The sequence below is a fragment of the Cariama cristata genome, unplaced genomic scaffold, assembly GCF_000690535.1.
Source record: "Cariama cristata isolate BGI_N322 unplaced genomic scaffold, ASM69053v1 scaffold18431, whole genome shotgun sequence".
NCBI classification, from domain to species: domain Eukaryota; kingdom Metazoa; phylum Chordata; class Aves; order Cariamiformes; family Cariamidae; genus Cariama; species Cariama cristata.
In genome coordinates this window covers 2,807-18,748 of record NW_009600022.1, presented here as the reverse complement: position 1 = coordinate 18,748, position 15,942 = coordinate 2,807, and the positions used below count along the sequence as shown (strand labels likewise).

Genomic DNA, 15,942 nt, shown 5'->3' with positions numbered 1-15,942 from the left:
GCGGTGGGGAGGGAGGGTGGGCCCGGGGAGGGATGGGGGGGGGGGGGCTGCAGATACTGGAAGGGGCAGTTGTGCCTTTCTTCTTCCTTCTCCCCAGCTGGTGTGGGTGACTTCCCCTCTTTCTCATGTTTCTTGGCATGAGATTTCTTGTGTAAGACCTGAGCTTCCTGCTAGGTTATGCAGTGGGTTGGTTTTTAAGCCCTATCCGGAGCTGTACCCCATGGGCGTCTTCGGAGCCTGGTGCAGGACGTGCTCCTCGGATGGGTGAGCTGCAGAGGAGGTTGGTCCCCAGCGCCGGGCTTGTACCTCTTTTGGGGCTCAGCCTGCTTTTTGAAGAAAACATCTGACTTTCTAACACTGCCATGGGAGCCAGAGGCTACGTACAAAGCGGCAGGCTGGAAATGCCCCCCGTGCCAAATCTGGCTGTGTCTGGGGAACATAAAATCAGGCTTAGGAGAAGGTGTGGGTAGGTCAGGGAGGTCCCCGGGGCAGGTTTGCAGCGATGCTACCAGTTCCCATGTCGGCAGGTTGGCGCGCAGAGTCCAGCCCAGCCCAGCCCAGCCCAGCCCCTTCCGTGCGAGCGGTGCCGGGAGCAATGGATTTATTTTTAGTCCTGTGAATGCTTGCTCCGTCCCCCACAAAACCATCTGCTGCCTCCAGCGGGGCTCGTTTGTGGGTTTGGAGTCAACAAAGCCCCCCCCCCGCCTCAAGTTTTCCACTTTTTGGCTGCAAACCAGGATTTTTTCATGCTCATCTTCTGCCTCTTGCCCCCATGTCCTCTTCCCGCCATCCCACGAGTGTTTTGGATGAGAAGTTTTGGGCTGGGTCTGATCCTTCCCTCAGCTTCGTGCTTCAGTCCAGGCAGGGCACTGGGGTGCTGGGAGAGGACTTGCTCCAACCTGACCCAGGGATGTTTCCCAAGGGTGCCCAAGCCACTTTGAGGGGAGGACACCATTTCGGGGGGGTTACCAGATGCTCACCAGGCTTAAGATGAAAACTGGAGCTTAACTATGTTGAGTTGCTAATGAGCAGCAGATGTGGTGCCTCTGCTGAGTGAAAGCGAAGCTGCTGAGAAATGGATTTGGTGAGGACCAGCTCAGCTGCTCTGTTTATAAATGTGGGTCCCAACACGAAGGGAGGGGTTGAAAAGCAAAATGAGGCAGCCTGAGGCTAATGAACCTGTGCTCCCCATGTACAGAGCGGCTTTCAAGGCTTCCCAAGGCTGTCCCTGCAAAATCCTCCCCTCTGCTCAAGACCTGCTCTCCCGGAGCCCTGCGGTACCTCCAGCTGGGACATGGGGCTTTGGTCCCCACTGGAGGTTTTTGTCACCAGGGTGAGTGGCCGGGGGATATTGGCCATGAGAGAATGGGGCAAAAATCAGTTTGGGGTTAGCCACAAGTGACCGTCTCCTTCCCAGCATCCTTCCCAGCTGGTGAGTACCCAGTTTGGCAGCATGCAGCACGTCTGTCCGGCTGGGCTTTACCTCGTTTAATCGCACAAGTTCGGACTTGCCAGGGCAGGATTTGTCCCGCTGGATGGGGACGTGGCAAAGGCAGGGCTCGAAACAGGCTCAGCAAATGAGCTCCAGATTTCCAACTCCTGTTGGGTTTTATTTTGCAACCGGCTTCAAACCGCGAGGCTTGTTCTCAATAAAACAGAGCAACCAACCACACCAAAAAGGAGCGGAAAATAGACTGTTTTCATCTCGGGCTTGTTGGGAGAGCTAATCATTTCACAAGAGGGGTCACAGCATTTGGGCAAAGCCCAGGAGGAGATATTGGGATGTTTGCTCTTTGAGCCCAGAGCTTTGCTGGTGCTGGGGTTTAGCTACATGTGGCTTATTCATTGCCAGCCCTGCTGTGAGTGTCACTTTGCAATTATCTGTGATCTTTTGGCGTTTAATGAGACTTCTAAGCTTTTAGATGTGTAACTGGCTGTTTTCTGCTCTTTGCTAGGAAGCCCTGAATGGTTTCCACCAAAACAAAAACCCGCCGGTCCAGCTGTAGCTGGGATGGTCTGGTGACTACTCTACATGCATAGTCAAATAGTTTCATCCTTCATCCAGCACCAGCAAGGGCTGTCGTGGGCGTTTGCTGACTAGCGGCGAGCTACAGCCATGCTGGGTGGGTCTGGCAGCCCCTCCAACATCACCCAGTGGGTGCCACTGACAAGGTTCACAAATGAGGGCACCCCCAGTTCCCATCCTATAGAAGAACCTCCATCAAGGGCTTCCTCCTAGGCTGAGACTGCAAACAAGGAGGGTACAGTCCAGGCGCTGGGTGAGGAGCCTTCATTTGCAGGAGCCACATGGCCAATGGCTCCGGCTGCGTCTGGAGAAACTCAGCAAGCCCAGAAGGACACGGCATGTGAGTCCACCTTGGTGGGATCTCCCCGAAAATGAGACTGCCTTACTTGGGACTCACTGCCCCAAACTCTCGATATATTCCCAGCGCGCACGCATCCTGGGCAGCATCCAGAGGTCGAATGGCAGAGGGCTGGGGCGGCGAGGCTTGCAAAAAATGCCAGCAGGCTCCATCGTGATGCCTGGGAACCAGATCCGTCAGCGCTGGCATCGCTTTGACCTCCTGTACCATGTCAGCCTGAAATGCTTATCTGTTCTCAGGCTCCGCAATCCTCCCTGCCTCCACCTCCCCCTGGGGCTGGCTGCACGTCCCAGGAAGACAAGCCCAGAAAGTCCCAGAAAACTGAAGAGAAAATGGCCGGAGACCAAAGAATTACGCAGAGAGGATGGTGACGTGGAATACAGAACTTTTCTTGCAGAGAAAGCTCAGGGCTTTCTGCAGGTGAACCGTCACTGTGGTAAGTGTGCGGGCTCTGCAGCGGTGGCAGGAGGAGGAGGAGGAGGAGGTGGTGTCCACCAAGTTGTTTTCTGGAGCTGTCAGCCCAGAGCTCTTGGCCCAGACCCAGCTATAAGAAGTGCAACGGCAGAAAAATCCAGTTATTTTCCTGACATTTTTGTAACAATTCAGGGCCAGCACTGGTTTTCTGCTGAAATACATCAGCAACTTGGGGTTTTTTTTGCAACTAACCCTCAGTAAGCTGAACCCTGGTAGACGTTTGCTGAGACTCTCGAGGACATCGATCCCAGAGCAATCAAGAGGCTCCGAGATGCCTGAAAAAGCCTTCCCTCCGATGACTTTCTCACCGCCGTTCTCCGGATGTTCCCTGGGAGTAGGTAAATTAAGGATCCTTAAAATCACAGCTTTTAAGAGGCAATCAGTGCTCCTCTCGGCAGGGAACGGTGTTCATTAACAGTCGTGCAGGTCCTCCCGCTGAGATAAACACCACGTCGGGTGGTGCCTCCTTCCAGCAGAAGACATCTTTGCACGCAGAAGGCAGCGCGCACAAGCTGCAAGGATGAATTTTGGAGGGCTCGCAGTTGTATCATCTATACAGATGCACAGACATGGGAAGATGGAAATAATCCCCTGCTCCGTGTCTAGACCAAGCGGGGCTTTGGAGGTACCGCATGGCTCCGGTGGGATGTTCCCAGAGGACCACTGCATTCCCGCAGCTCCCGCTGCCATTTTTCCCCAAGGGAACAGGACTGCCGGAGGCATGGGAGAAAGGAGCTCTTGGAGCCTCGGTGTAGTTGGGTTTTGGAGCTTATTTATTCAGCAGCTCCTTATAGCCTTCACAAATGGATGCTGCTAAGTACAGAGACGTGACCGCTCCGGAGCTCAGTTATTTACAGCTCACTGCAGCTGACTTATGCCCCCTCCATCAGCAGGGCTGAGGGGGAGGAAAACCTTCTGGGATGAGAGCCAGGAGATACTAAAATCCCTCCCTGCTTTTTTTTCCCCCCTTGTTGTTACAAACCCTGAGCCTGTCCCAGCCTGATGTGTCGATAAACCTGGTTTTGGGGGAAATCTGGGAAGCAGCAGGGAAATATCCATGGGTTTAGGTGGGGACCATGTGGAAACGTCGCAGGAGCTTCTGCTCGCTTTGACATTAAAATGTGCATTTAAAGCTAAAACTAATCTGCCCGGCCAGCTAAAAACAAAAGATCTTTCTGGCCTCGCTGTGCCCAGCTCCGTCCTCGCAGCATTTACACAGCGGGCTCTGTTGAGCCTTGCTCCTCTTGGATGCTCTTTGCCTTTGATGTATAAAACAAAAGAGCCCTTCACAATGTTAAAAATCAGATGTCCTCGTGAAATGTCTCAGTCACTGGCTGTTGGGTCTGGGGAGAAGGATTTGCAGACAGACCCCACGTGTAGGTATGGGAGATGCGGTGGGAGAGACTTCTTCCAGGCGCATGGTCTGCACCGCTCCTTGGGTTTACCAAGCCAAGCTTTAGCTGTCGGCACCTGCGATCTTCACCGCTGCAGAAGGCAGGTCCTCATGGGGAAGGCAGAGCTCCTGGAGAACATTGTGAAGAGCTGCTGGAGGGGAAGAAAGGGGGCGATGGGCCTGTGAAGGACTTTCAGAGCTGAGACAAGAGGCAGGAACAAAATGCAAGCGTCCGGGTCACACGCTCGGGGATGACGAAGCCCCTGTGCTGGCTCTCTCCTGGCTGCCCACACTTGTACTCAGCCCACGGCCAACCCGGCAGTGTCTTTTGAGCCGCTTTGATTGACTTCAAGTTCCCTGAGGTTTTGTTTTCATTTGCTTTGGGTTGTTGTTTCTTTTTTTTCTTCTTTTCATAGCAGGGCTCATTTTTGTGCTGCCTACCAGATAGAGGTGGCTTGCAGCTACTCAAGCAGGCGTTGCAGCCAATTTGCGGTTCTCACTTGCTTCAGCCCCATGGTTTATTTAGTGTTTCTCCTCTCTCCACCCCAGGTGGAGCTGCCTGTCAAGGTGTTTGCCTCTAGGTCCGTTCTGCAGGAACAGCTGCGTGGTCGTCAGGAGATGTTTGGGCATCGCTAAGGAGAGTTGGTTTTGTGGTACAAGTGATGACTTGTCTCTAGGCTCATCCCTGCTAATTGGGAGCGAGGAGGAGCGAAGCCAGCCTGGCCATGCTCAGTTACCTTCTGCTTCTCTTTCTTCTTGTGCTGTATCGCTGTTGAATTTTTTTAAAGCGGCTTTGTCTTCCTCAATTTCTCTCCACACTTTGTGTCTCTCACTCTTTTCTGCCTGGCTCCATTTCCTCCTTTGCTCCTCAGTCCCCTTCAGCCGCTCATCCGGCTGCTTTTTAATCTGTTCACCTCCCCTGCTCTCCTTTCTCCCCTTATGCAGCTCCCTCCCGCTCCGCACTCGACACGTTCACCGGCGGCGTTTTCTCTGCAAGTTGTTTGTCCGGCCGCGTGATGGACGTCACGTTTGCGGGGCGCTTGTCCTTCACAGTCCGGTGCACGGTCTTCACCGAGGGGTGACCCCAAGGGGTGGCACCTGAACCTCCCTTGGATGCTGCTGCTCGCTCAGCCATGTCGCTTGTTCACTTGATTCATCCGGATTTGAAGGGATGGGAAGGGGAGAAAAGTCTCCCAGCCATCAATCATCTGTGAGCTTGTTTGGACTGAGATTTACAGTCCAGCTCTCAGGTAAAATTATTGCACCTTCCCTCCTCCTCCTCCTCTTCCTCTTCAGTGCTTTGCTTCAGCATCCCACACCTTCCCATTTCGGAGCAGGGCATGTCTCTGGCCGAGGCCGTGTTGCGGAGGTGCTGTAGGGTGAGTCCCTGGGTGGTATCAGTTGGGGAGAGCTTTAGGTTACGATAAACTCGGTTGTATTATTGCAACGGTGAGGGTTTAACGATCCTTAACTCCCCTCCCTTGGCTTCATAACTCACATATTGTCTTATTTCGAGCCAGACCGAAGCAGCTCCCACGGTGGGAGGCAACGTGGGAGCCCTGCAGCCATCCAGAAACCTCGCCCAAGGGTCTGGGGGCCCCTCGCCACCCAAATCCTGACCAGCGGGTCCTGAGTTCCCACCCATTCCCATAGGGCGTCGGTACCTAAGCGCTCCAAGGATTTGGAGGGGGAGCTACAGAGAGACCGCTCGAGGGCATCCCTCGGGCAAGACCCGTTAGTGATGTCTCATGGCTTTCATTTGCAGACCGCTAAATTCTGGTTTGTTAAAAAAATAAGATAAAAATAGATATAAAGCCCCAGTCTTTTGCACAGAGTTGTTCATGCATAGCAAAAAATAGAGCTGGAATGTGATGCCTGCCTGCAATGTACTCCAGGAGCTGCAAAAGCACTAGCTGGCACTTTAGGACCAAGGGAAAGATATTATTTATAGCCAGGCTCAGTAAATCATTCCTCCGAAGGTTTGGTTTTGGTTTTTTGTTTTTTGTTTGTTTTTTTTTTTTACTTTGAGCCTGCTCCCTCTTCCCTTCGTAGCATTACTGTCCTTTTCCCTCTCCGCTCGCTAGCAACATCATTGCAGTCATTGTGCACAAACTTGGAGGGAAGTAAGCAGCGTCTCTTCCTTCTCTGGTCCCAAACCAGCAGGTACTGCTAGCAGGGATGCCTACCCAGAGGTGAATTAAATTAGCGCCATGCAGCCAGAGATGAATTTCACTGTGCTTCTCCCTGCCCTCCATCGGAGAGGGATACTTCATAGATTCATTTGGGTTGGAAAGGACCCTTAAGTTCATCGAGTCCAACCACAAACCTAGCACGGCCAAGTCCACCACTAAACCATGTCCCTAAGCACCACATCTACACGCATCTACCTTTGTTTCCAAGTGTGGCACCGTGCAGATAATTTTTAAGGGGTCCTTCGCTCAGCAGCAGCAGGGATCTGGCTGGGAGCCGTGGGGTTATTCCCCACCTTCCTCCACATGCTTAACTCTTTTTGTAAACCGAAAAACTGGGAATTTAAAGTCCAAAGATGTGCGTCAAGTGATCAGCAGAGAATAAACCTGTGTCCTTACTTATTTATGACTTACCTGGCATATTTTGAATAATTGATTTATCAAGCGTCAGGCACTTGGGAGGGTAATGGAGGATGGTGCTGCAGGGTCAGAAGGATGTGAAGAGGGAAATAAAACCCCGAGAAGCAATTTTTGAAGAACCTGGTTGAGAGTGGGGTTGCTTTGATGTCCAGCTTTGCTTTGGCAGATGCCCTCTGCCTGAAAAGCTGCAGGAGGACCGCACGGTGTGGGGCAAGGGGCTGTCGTTGTGCCATGACCCACGGCAGCAGAACCTAACCCCGCTTGCCGCTCGCCTGTCTTTCAGCCCATCACTTCATCGCGGCGACGGCGTGCCAGGAGGCGGATTACGGCTGGATGATCCGGCACTACTGCCTGAAGCAGTTCCAGCTCAGCATGGAGGGCATTGGGCAGCGGCTCTGGTGTGACTGGGATGAGACCGTGGGGTAAGTGAGGTCCCTCTGCTTGCCCCTCCCTTCCTGGCATCCCAGGACTGCCTGCACCATCTTTGGTTTTGGGGTGTAAGGAGGTCAGTGGTGGGTTTTATTTCATGCCGGGGAGGGGGGGGAGGGCAGAAACAAATGCGCCGTTTCGCTCTGCTTTGCTGCTGAGGCTGCCTTGGCTTCGTCTCTGCTGGGTCCAGCTGAAGGGGCTTTCCCCATCCTGGTCGCTTGTGGAGGGGTCACAAGGTGGGCTTGGAGGGGAGAGCAGTGGACATTGCCTACTTGGACTTTAGTGAGGCTTTTGACGTCGTCTCCCATAAGATCCTCAGAGACAAGCTGATGAAGTGTGGGCTGGATGAGCAGACAGCGGGTCGAAAACTGGCTGAACGGCGAGGCCCAGAGCATGGTCATCGTTGGACAAAGACTAGTTGGAGGCCAGTGACTAGTGGTGTACCCCAGGGGTCAATGCTGGGTCCAGTCCCGCTTAACCTCTTCATTAATGGTCTGGGTGATGGGGCAGAGTGTACTCTCAGCAAATCTGCAGACTATACCAGACTGGGAGGAGTGGGTGATGCACCAGAGAGTCGTGCTGTCATCCAGAGGGATCTCAGCAGGCTGGAGAAATGGACCGATGGGAATCTCATGAAATTGTAAAGTCCTGCACCTGGAGAGGAACAATCCCAGGCATCAGTATAAGCTGAGGACTGTCGGGCTGGAAAGCAGCTCAGTAGAAAAGGACCTGGGGGTCCTGGTGGACACCAAGCTGACAATGAGCCAGCAGGGTGCCCTTGCTGCAAAGAGAGCCAACGGTGTCCTGGATTAGATAAAGTATCGCTGGCAGATCAAGGGAGATGATTCCTCCCCTCTGCTCAGCACTGGTGAGGCCACCCCTGGAGTGCTGGGCCCAGTTCTGGGCTCCTCAATACAAGAGAGACACGGACTTACTGGAGAGGGTCTGATGAAGGACCACGAAGATGATGAAGGGACTGGAGCATCTCTCCTGTGAGGAAAGGATGGGAGTGTTTGGCCTGGAGAAGAGCAGGCTCAGGGGAATCTTATTAAGGTATATAAATACCTGCAGGGAGGGTGCAAAGAGGATGGAGCCAGGCTCTTCTCAGCAGTGCTCGGTGCCAGGACCAGAGGCAATGGGCACAAACTGAAGCACGGGAGGGTCCCTCTGAACATCAGGAAGCACTTTCTCACTGTGAGGGTGGCCGAGCACTGGTACAGGTCGCCCAGGGAGGTTGTGGAGTCTCCGTCCTTGGAGAAAAAAAACATCTGGATATGGTCATGAGCAACCACCTCTAGGTGGCCCTGCTTGAGCAGGGGCGTTTGGACAAGGTGAGGTGGAGCTCCAGAAGTCCTCTCCAAGCTCAGCCGTTCTGTGATTAAGTGGACTTTCAAGGAGCCCAACCTAAGCAGTGTTTGGAAATCAGGATGGTGGTCTTGCTCAATACAGTTCTGTACGTATGAAGAAACCACACGCCCCGGTGATGGAGCTTCAACAGGAGACGACCACAGCTGTCTGCTACGTGCTGGGTATCCATGTGTTAATAAGGTGGTAGATTGGGATCCCCATCACAGCTCCATTACCTCTTACTGCTCGATGGACATATTTTCCATGAGATTTTTCTTTTTTCTCGGCACTCAGGTTCTCCAGGCAGTCCAAAATGCCCTAACTCAGCTTGAAAAACCCCATAACCCACCAAGATGCCCTCAGACCCTCTCTGAGAAAACTCCAGGCCGTCCCACCAGACCTGCTGGCTCACCTACTGCTTCCAAAAGTTGCATGTTGATTTTTCATAGCAACTAGAAGGAGAGGCTGGCACGGTACGGCATGGAAGTCTTCTGCCAAGCCTCCTGTTTGTAATCAGTGTCAGGGAATTAGCCATGATTTATGATTTTGGAGAAGCAGAGATGCGGTCTGCTTTCCTGGTGGAGCGCTTGGTGGCATCCTTTGGGGGATAATGAGGGTGATAAGGGAGCCCTACTTAATGCAGCAGCATTAGGGAGAGCAGGGATGTTGCATATGGGGAATGTGCTGCTCTGTGGGGGTGGTTTTGGCTTTTTTTGGCATTTCTTTTGGTTCTTTTTTTATTGCAAACCACCTGAACAGCGCTTTCTTTGGATTGGCGCTTTCCTATTTGTAATCGGCAGAGCTGAATTTGTTGGTACCACCATGGCGTAAATCATTCTCCTGGCGAGATGGTTTTGAATGAAGTTGCAAAGAGCGGTCAGGGTTGTCCACGTGTTGGCGTGAGGGCCTGAAAAGAAAAAATAAAAACCCGTTCTCCGCTCTGAGCTGGCTTTCCACGTCGTACAGCGTTGTGTCGTGGCCTTTCTCTGGGAAAATGAAGCGGCGGGCAAAAATGAGCTCTTGCGACACAAGTGGGGATCGAGGTCTGTTGGGAATGGTGAGCAGATGTTGCTGTATGTCATGAGCGTTTTGCACAAAAAAAATAGAGTTTTTGTAAGATTTTGGTTGATTTCCTGTTTCATGCCCCTTTCTTCTGTGCCATATTAAATTCTCTATATATGCCTGTATGTAAACAGATATATATATAGAGCTAGGTTTATGAAAAGGACAGCTTGGGTTTTCCTTCCCCTTTATCAGTGACAAAATGGAGGGGAAGGTAAGAGAATGGAAAGACTGTGGGAGGTTTTCTGGTTCTGAGAAACCTCATCTGGTCCAGGGCTCCTGCCATTGCTCCAGCCCCCCGTTGCCTTGGGGGTCTCCGCGGGACCTGTCCCCCTCTGTCGACACTTTTGGAGGCACCATCCAGATGTGGTGAGTGGCAGGAGGAGGGGATAACCACCTCCCTGGGTCCTCCAGCTGTGTGGGAGGTGAGCTACAACCCCGGGGCCATCTCAGCAGAGCTGTCCCCTACCTGGGCCGTCCCCGTGTGTCCCAGGGACAGGACTTTGCTTTTGGTCCTGGTTGGGTCTATCCGCAAGCCTGATGAGATGCAATCCATCTCCTCCTCCAGACCTTCGGCGAAAGCCATTGCACAGGAAGCAGAGGTGTATTAAAGAGCTTGTTCTTTATCTCCGACATCCTGTTTTTCTTCTAAATAGCTTCTACTAAACTTGTTAGCCTTGAGGCACTTGGAGGAAATGTTGATAAACTCGCAGTGTTTAATTGGATTGGGGGAGTCCATTTGCTGCGTGAAAACACAAGGCTCAGGGTTATTGAAGAGGTGACATTCCTCTGGTCCTCCTGTGCCCTCAGGGCACTGGGAAAATCAGGTAGAAATAATGCAACTCCTGCTGTAAATAAGGTGCTCTGCAACAATACGGATTTTGGGTGGTCACCTCGCTCGACACCCCTGCTCCCTGAGTGTGCGTGGGACTCGCCATCCCCTTTTAGGAGAAAAAGGTACTGTAGGGAGATGTCCCAGCAGGAGTTGGCAGGGGGTGGCATAGGCTGGGTGGTCGCCCTTCTGGCTTTACGGGGAACGACTTGAGTTCCACCAGGCGTGAGATGAAGAAATGGACATGAAACACCTGCCTAGAGCCTGATTCCTCTCCACATCTTCCCCCAAACCAAGGAATTTTGATGCCTGAAACCTGTCTGAAATGAGAAGGAGGAATGTTTGAAGGTTTTGCGTCTGACAGGACCTGTACCATCAGCAGCATCGGGTTCGGAGCTGTGATTTCTCGTGTGAGGCATTTAGCAGGGAATTGCCCATTAGGCCCATCATTTACTGCTCAATTGAGAATGACACGATGGGAACATCTGGATAAATGAATTGTCTCGGCAGAGTTTGTAATTGTGGTTTATTGGTCCTATTTATAGGCTACAGAGTCTCCTCCCAACTTACCCTCAGAGGTATTAACTGAGCTCTTGCATCACTGGCACTGCTGCGTTCAGATGAAACAGAGGGATCTCTCTGGACCGGGAACGTTTGGTGAGGTTGGGCTTGCACCATGTGGACAGGCACCAACTCTCTGAGATGGTTTGGCCAACACAGTTGAGCTCTGCTGGCTTTCTTAGCCATGCTTATTTGGGGAAAGTTGATGGTTTTTTGATAGGCAAGTCTTCATTGGGTACGGGAGGAACTTGTGTGAGCTGTTACACGCTTTGGGAATGGGATACCAGGTGGTTTTTAATAAAATAATTAGTTCCAGAAGTTGCGCATGAACACTGTCTCCTGGGAAGGGAGAAGGGCCGCTGAGAAGTGTTTTCCCTTGGGTCACCTGGTTTCCTTCCCTCTCTTCCTCCGCAAAGGACGAGTGACCCGGCGTGGCCTCGGATGCTCCTGCTGAGGCCGTGCGTGCCGGTGCCCACTGGGTCAGCTGCCTGGGGCTGCTCACCTACCGGTCTCTCCAGCCCCTCCATGGTGTTGGCCCGTGGATCCCCGGCCTGAGAGCGATTTAGACCGAGCACCCTGGTGTTTTGTTTTCCAGAGCTTGCGGCTGCCCTGTTATTTAAAAGCCAGATGATTATGTACCTGGAGCTGCGTCGTGGGCTTCTCTGCTTCATGAGGGTGGCCGAGCTGCTTTGACCAGGAGCTCAGCTGTGCATGACTAATTATCCCAAAGATCAACTTGGCTATTTTGATTCCAGGTCCAGATTCATCGGCGCGGCGATTGAGCTGGGGGATTAGCTGCGGTCTCCCTCGGGGCAGCTATTTTTGAGGACGTGGAGCACTGCTAGCAGAGCTGGGGCTGCTGGAAGGGGGGTCGGGATGCCCACTGCTCACCCACAAATACATCAGCAGGAGCTGGTGACTTGTAGATATTTTTCCTGCGTGGTTTTGACTCACTGGCGGACCGTGGCCAGGGGACAGCTTTGCACGATGATTTTTGCACGGCATTGGTGCAGCAGCCAGCGGGACAGGGGGGATGCTCGCTGCGCTGAGGCGGTGCCGCAGCTGCAGGCGTCACTCCAGCCGAGCCAGGCACCTTCCTCCCAAATATATCCCTCCCATGGCACGCCTAAAAATCTCCGGGGAATGTTTTTCCCTTGTCGTGGGCATCCTGCGGGGAAGGAGCTCCCCAGTGTGAGCATGCCGGACTGACAGCTGCAGCTAGGTCCAGAAATGAGGGCTGATGCTGCCAGCTCCCGACACGCCTGGTACCCTGCCCCGCTCCTACCCCCGGCTGGGGGCTGCTCTCACAGCTCTCAGTACACTCACAGCGTGTCTTCAGGTTATTTATCCAATATCTTATAGAAAACAAATTGATCCATCATATTACTGTCTCATTATCTATTTATCTTCAGGTTGCCAGGTCCCTTCTGGATACCCCTTTAGCATGGCTCCAAGCTCGCCTTGCAACTGTGCAGAGGAAGAAATCAGTCTTGTCTTTTCATTTACAAAGCAAAAGGAAAGCCTTGTGTTATGTTTGTTTGTTTGTTTGTTTTTTTCCTTCTGAAGCAAGGGATTTGGGGAGGATAGGAAAAAAAATCCTGATACTCATGGCAAAAGAGAGAGCTGGCGATCCTGTGAGCCCCAACCGGTATCCGTAGTGTAACACCATCCACACCCAGGCACTGGCGAGGAATGAATGGCAGAGCAAATTCCAGTCTCGGTTGCAGTGTTAAAAAAACACCCAAACAGGCCGTGCTTAGGCTTTACAGCAGGGTAAGCATTCAGATCCCGTCAAACCGTAAATCAGTCCTCGATTGCTTCCCACCAGTGGCCCAGCCCCGTCCCCGTCCTGCCCACGGGCGTTCGTCCCCACACTGCTCGGCCTCCTCCTGCCACAGCATCCTTTAAACCCAAACCGTTTCCATGGCAATGAGGAAAACAGTTTTAATTGCAGTTCACGTCGGATAGGGGAAAAAAATATTTAGAACTAAGCGATGCTGTACTTTTTAGGGCAGGCTGCCTGTCTCCCTGCCCGCAGGCTGTGGTGGAGGGATGGCTTGGGAAAAACCTGGCCTGTTCCCGGTGCTATCCTACATCAGCTCAATAATCACATTTTAAAATATTTTTTTTAGAAATTAAAGTTACTCTTTTAAGGCGTTTTAAAGGACTTTAAATTAAGATGCTGCTATTTAAGGCAAACCCAAGGGAGAAGGGGGGGGGAAGAAGAGGGAGGTGGTGTGGGTGCAGACCACTTCTCCTTTCCCTCTCCCCCCTCCATGTCTCGTGGTCTGTGGGGACACGCTGCCCAGCACGGCGAGCCAAGGACACCCCCAGTGCTCCTCCGGGCACGGGCATCCCTCCATCCCAAAGCGCAGGCAAGCCCCCAAGAGCTGCCATTCCCAGGGGAGCTCTCGCTGGGCTGCGGGCATTTTTTGGTATTGGGAAAGATCCCAGAGAAGCCCAAGCCTGGTTGGGAAAAGGGAACATGACTTGGGGATGCTTCTCCTCGATGCTACTGACCTCTCCTCAGGGATGGGGGAAGCAGGATCAGCCCGAGTGCGTGGACTAGGATTTTTTTTTTTTCCTGCACACACACCTGGATGGTCCTTGCGAGAAGCAAGGAGGGGTTTCGCATACCTTCCCATGGGTGCAGAGGTGCACGATGGAAAGGCTTTTGTCACATCCTCTAATTCCAACTAGCACCTTAACTAACTCCGCCACTGCCAGCCAGGTTTTGCATCCTGGCTTTCGGCTGTTACGAACAGCACATGGTGCGTGGCTTTGGGCTGCGCCGGCTAGTCATAGCCCCGGCAAACAGCATGAAAAACACCCGCTCCTTTGGTTACCGCTTGCTCCCAGGCAGGTTTGGGAAGGCGGGGACACTCATCCTTCCACGTCACATCCTAAGACCCTCTGGCTGCTCTGCAAAACCGCGGGGAGATGTCACGGGGCAGGTCCATGGCCCAGTGGCTTCTTTACCCCGACTGAGCCAGTGTGGAGCTTGTTGGAAGCCTGTCCAGGGATCTGCCCTGTGGTTAACCCCCTCTGCTTTCAGTGACGGCCAGAAGGTCCCGCTCAGCTGTTTTTAGAGGGAGGAGAGGATGCGGGGTGCGGGTATTTCTCTGCACACCCCTGCCTTGGATCTGATTCGGGGTCGGTGGCATTCAGGTCTCTTAGGTCCTCCCCCAAAAAAATCAACTGGGTGGTTTGCCAGGCATTGTGATGCCCTCGGTGCCACCAACTTGGGTTTCTGTCCTCACCATCGTCTCCAGGGTGGTCCTAGCTGCATCCTGGGGGGGGGGCTGTCCCTAAACACCCAGCCCCTCTCTTCCCCCTGCCACCAGCCCTGGCAGCGGGGGACAGCCTGAGTCCCCTCCCTGTCCAGGGCAGAGCCAGTGGCACGCCGCGCCGCTCTAGTTCTGCATCCGCGTCAGTCGCTGGCATCGTGGTGTTTTGCTTTGGTGGCTGCAGCAGCAGCGGGGTCCGTCTCTGGGCTGTAGCTGGCGGCAGCGCCCTGATCCCATCAGCACCCCCAGCACACTGGCGCACAGCATGTGGTCCTCCATAGCATGGGATGGGGGCGGGGGGTGGGTGAGATCTGGCGATGCCTTTCTCCTGTGTGTGAGGATATCATCTCTGGAGGCTTTGTTTTGGGAGTGGTGTGCCCTCAGGTGGAGGAGATGGTGTTTTGGGAGATGGGGGCTTGCAAATGAGCCGTAGGGTCTTCTGAAAGCCAAAAGCTTGCCTCTACCTTCTCTCCAAAGAGAGTTTTAACTCTGCGACTGAGGATTCCACCTCTTTCTGGCCACCAGAAGTAGCACGATCATCCTTACAGCTCCCAGAGCTCGGCTCAGGTTTGCCCACGTGAGCGTGGCAGGGGGACCTCGCTCTCCCGGCCTGGGCTGTGGGGTGGCAAGGGGAAGGCAGAGAAGCCATGTGGGGCGGGAAAACAACCCCTGCCGAGATGTTTCACCGTCAGCACGGGCTGATTTCCCCGGTGGGACCACGCTGGAGTGGTGCTAACGTAATAACGCAGCTCTGCTTGCGGGGAAGGAGTGAGAGAACCAGATGCCTCTTTGGAGATGCAACGGGATGAACGTTCGCCGCGGCTGTGGCAGGGAAGAGCACGCTCAGCCCCAGGCGTCAACACTGCTGCTCTCCGGTGGGATCTTGATCCCTTCTGACAAGGCATCGGAAGCAGCAGCCTGGGACCAACGAGTCTGGTTTATCCCTGTCGCAACAAACGGATCCCGTTGGTATCCCTCTACGGTAGCTGGCGGTGCACCGGTAATGGGAAGGTCCTCCATGCCGCCTGTCTCGGTGCTCTGCACGTGAGGAGAAACGACGGACGGCGTCTCGCAGTCTATTCTCTGAACACCACCAGACCCAGCAGCTCAGGACCTGCACAGATGGCAGGGGTGGAGTCGGGCAGTGGTTGGCAGCGCACGGCTATGGATGGCCAAGGGTCTATGAGATAGCGGAAGAAATTAAAGCCTGGGCTACAGTTGAGAGTTTGGCGTTGGTTTCGGTTGGCCGTTCATAAAACTGTCATGGTCAAGTAGTGCTTTGTGGAAGCAAAGGGCAGAAACTCTTCTCTTGAAGAACACCCAGACTTGGTTTCCCTTGGCCAAGAGGTCAGCAGCCCTCCTGGTCACTTCTACACTTCTAGCTGTGGCTGAGAGCGTTTTCTTTTCGCTCCAGGCCCCTTCTGCTCGCTTCCCGCGGGCTCTGGGGGTGCCCCCGATGCCGCCCTGCTGCTGCCGAGGACATGATCCCGTCCAGGGCAGGGTGGCTTTCCTGAAGACAGGGGAACGTGAAAATAAAAGGGACAAGAGACTTAGGGGATCTTAA

General features: G+C 53.5%; 1 protein-coding gene across 1 annotated transcript in view; it reads left to right on the top strand.

Moving 5' to 3' along the window:
• Positions 1 to 15,942, top strand: part of RAMP1 (receptor (G protein-coupled) activity modifying protein 1) — a gene marked incomplete at its 3' end in the record, with an annotated part of 19,570 nt that overhangs the window by 1,722 nt on the left and 1,906 nt on the right. Inside the window, exons 2-3 of the mRNA XM_009709898.1 lie at positions 164 to 174; positions 7,144 to 7,282. Coding sequence (XP_009708200.1) covers positions 164 to 174; positions 7,144 to 7,282 — 150 coding nt within the window. The remainder of the gene's footprint in view (positions 1 to 163; positions 175 to 7,143; positions 7,283 to 15,942) is intronic.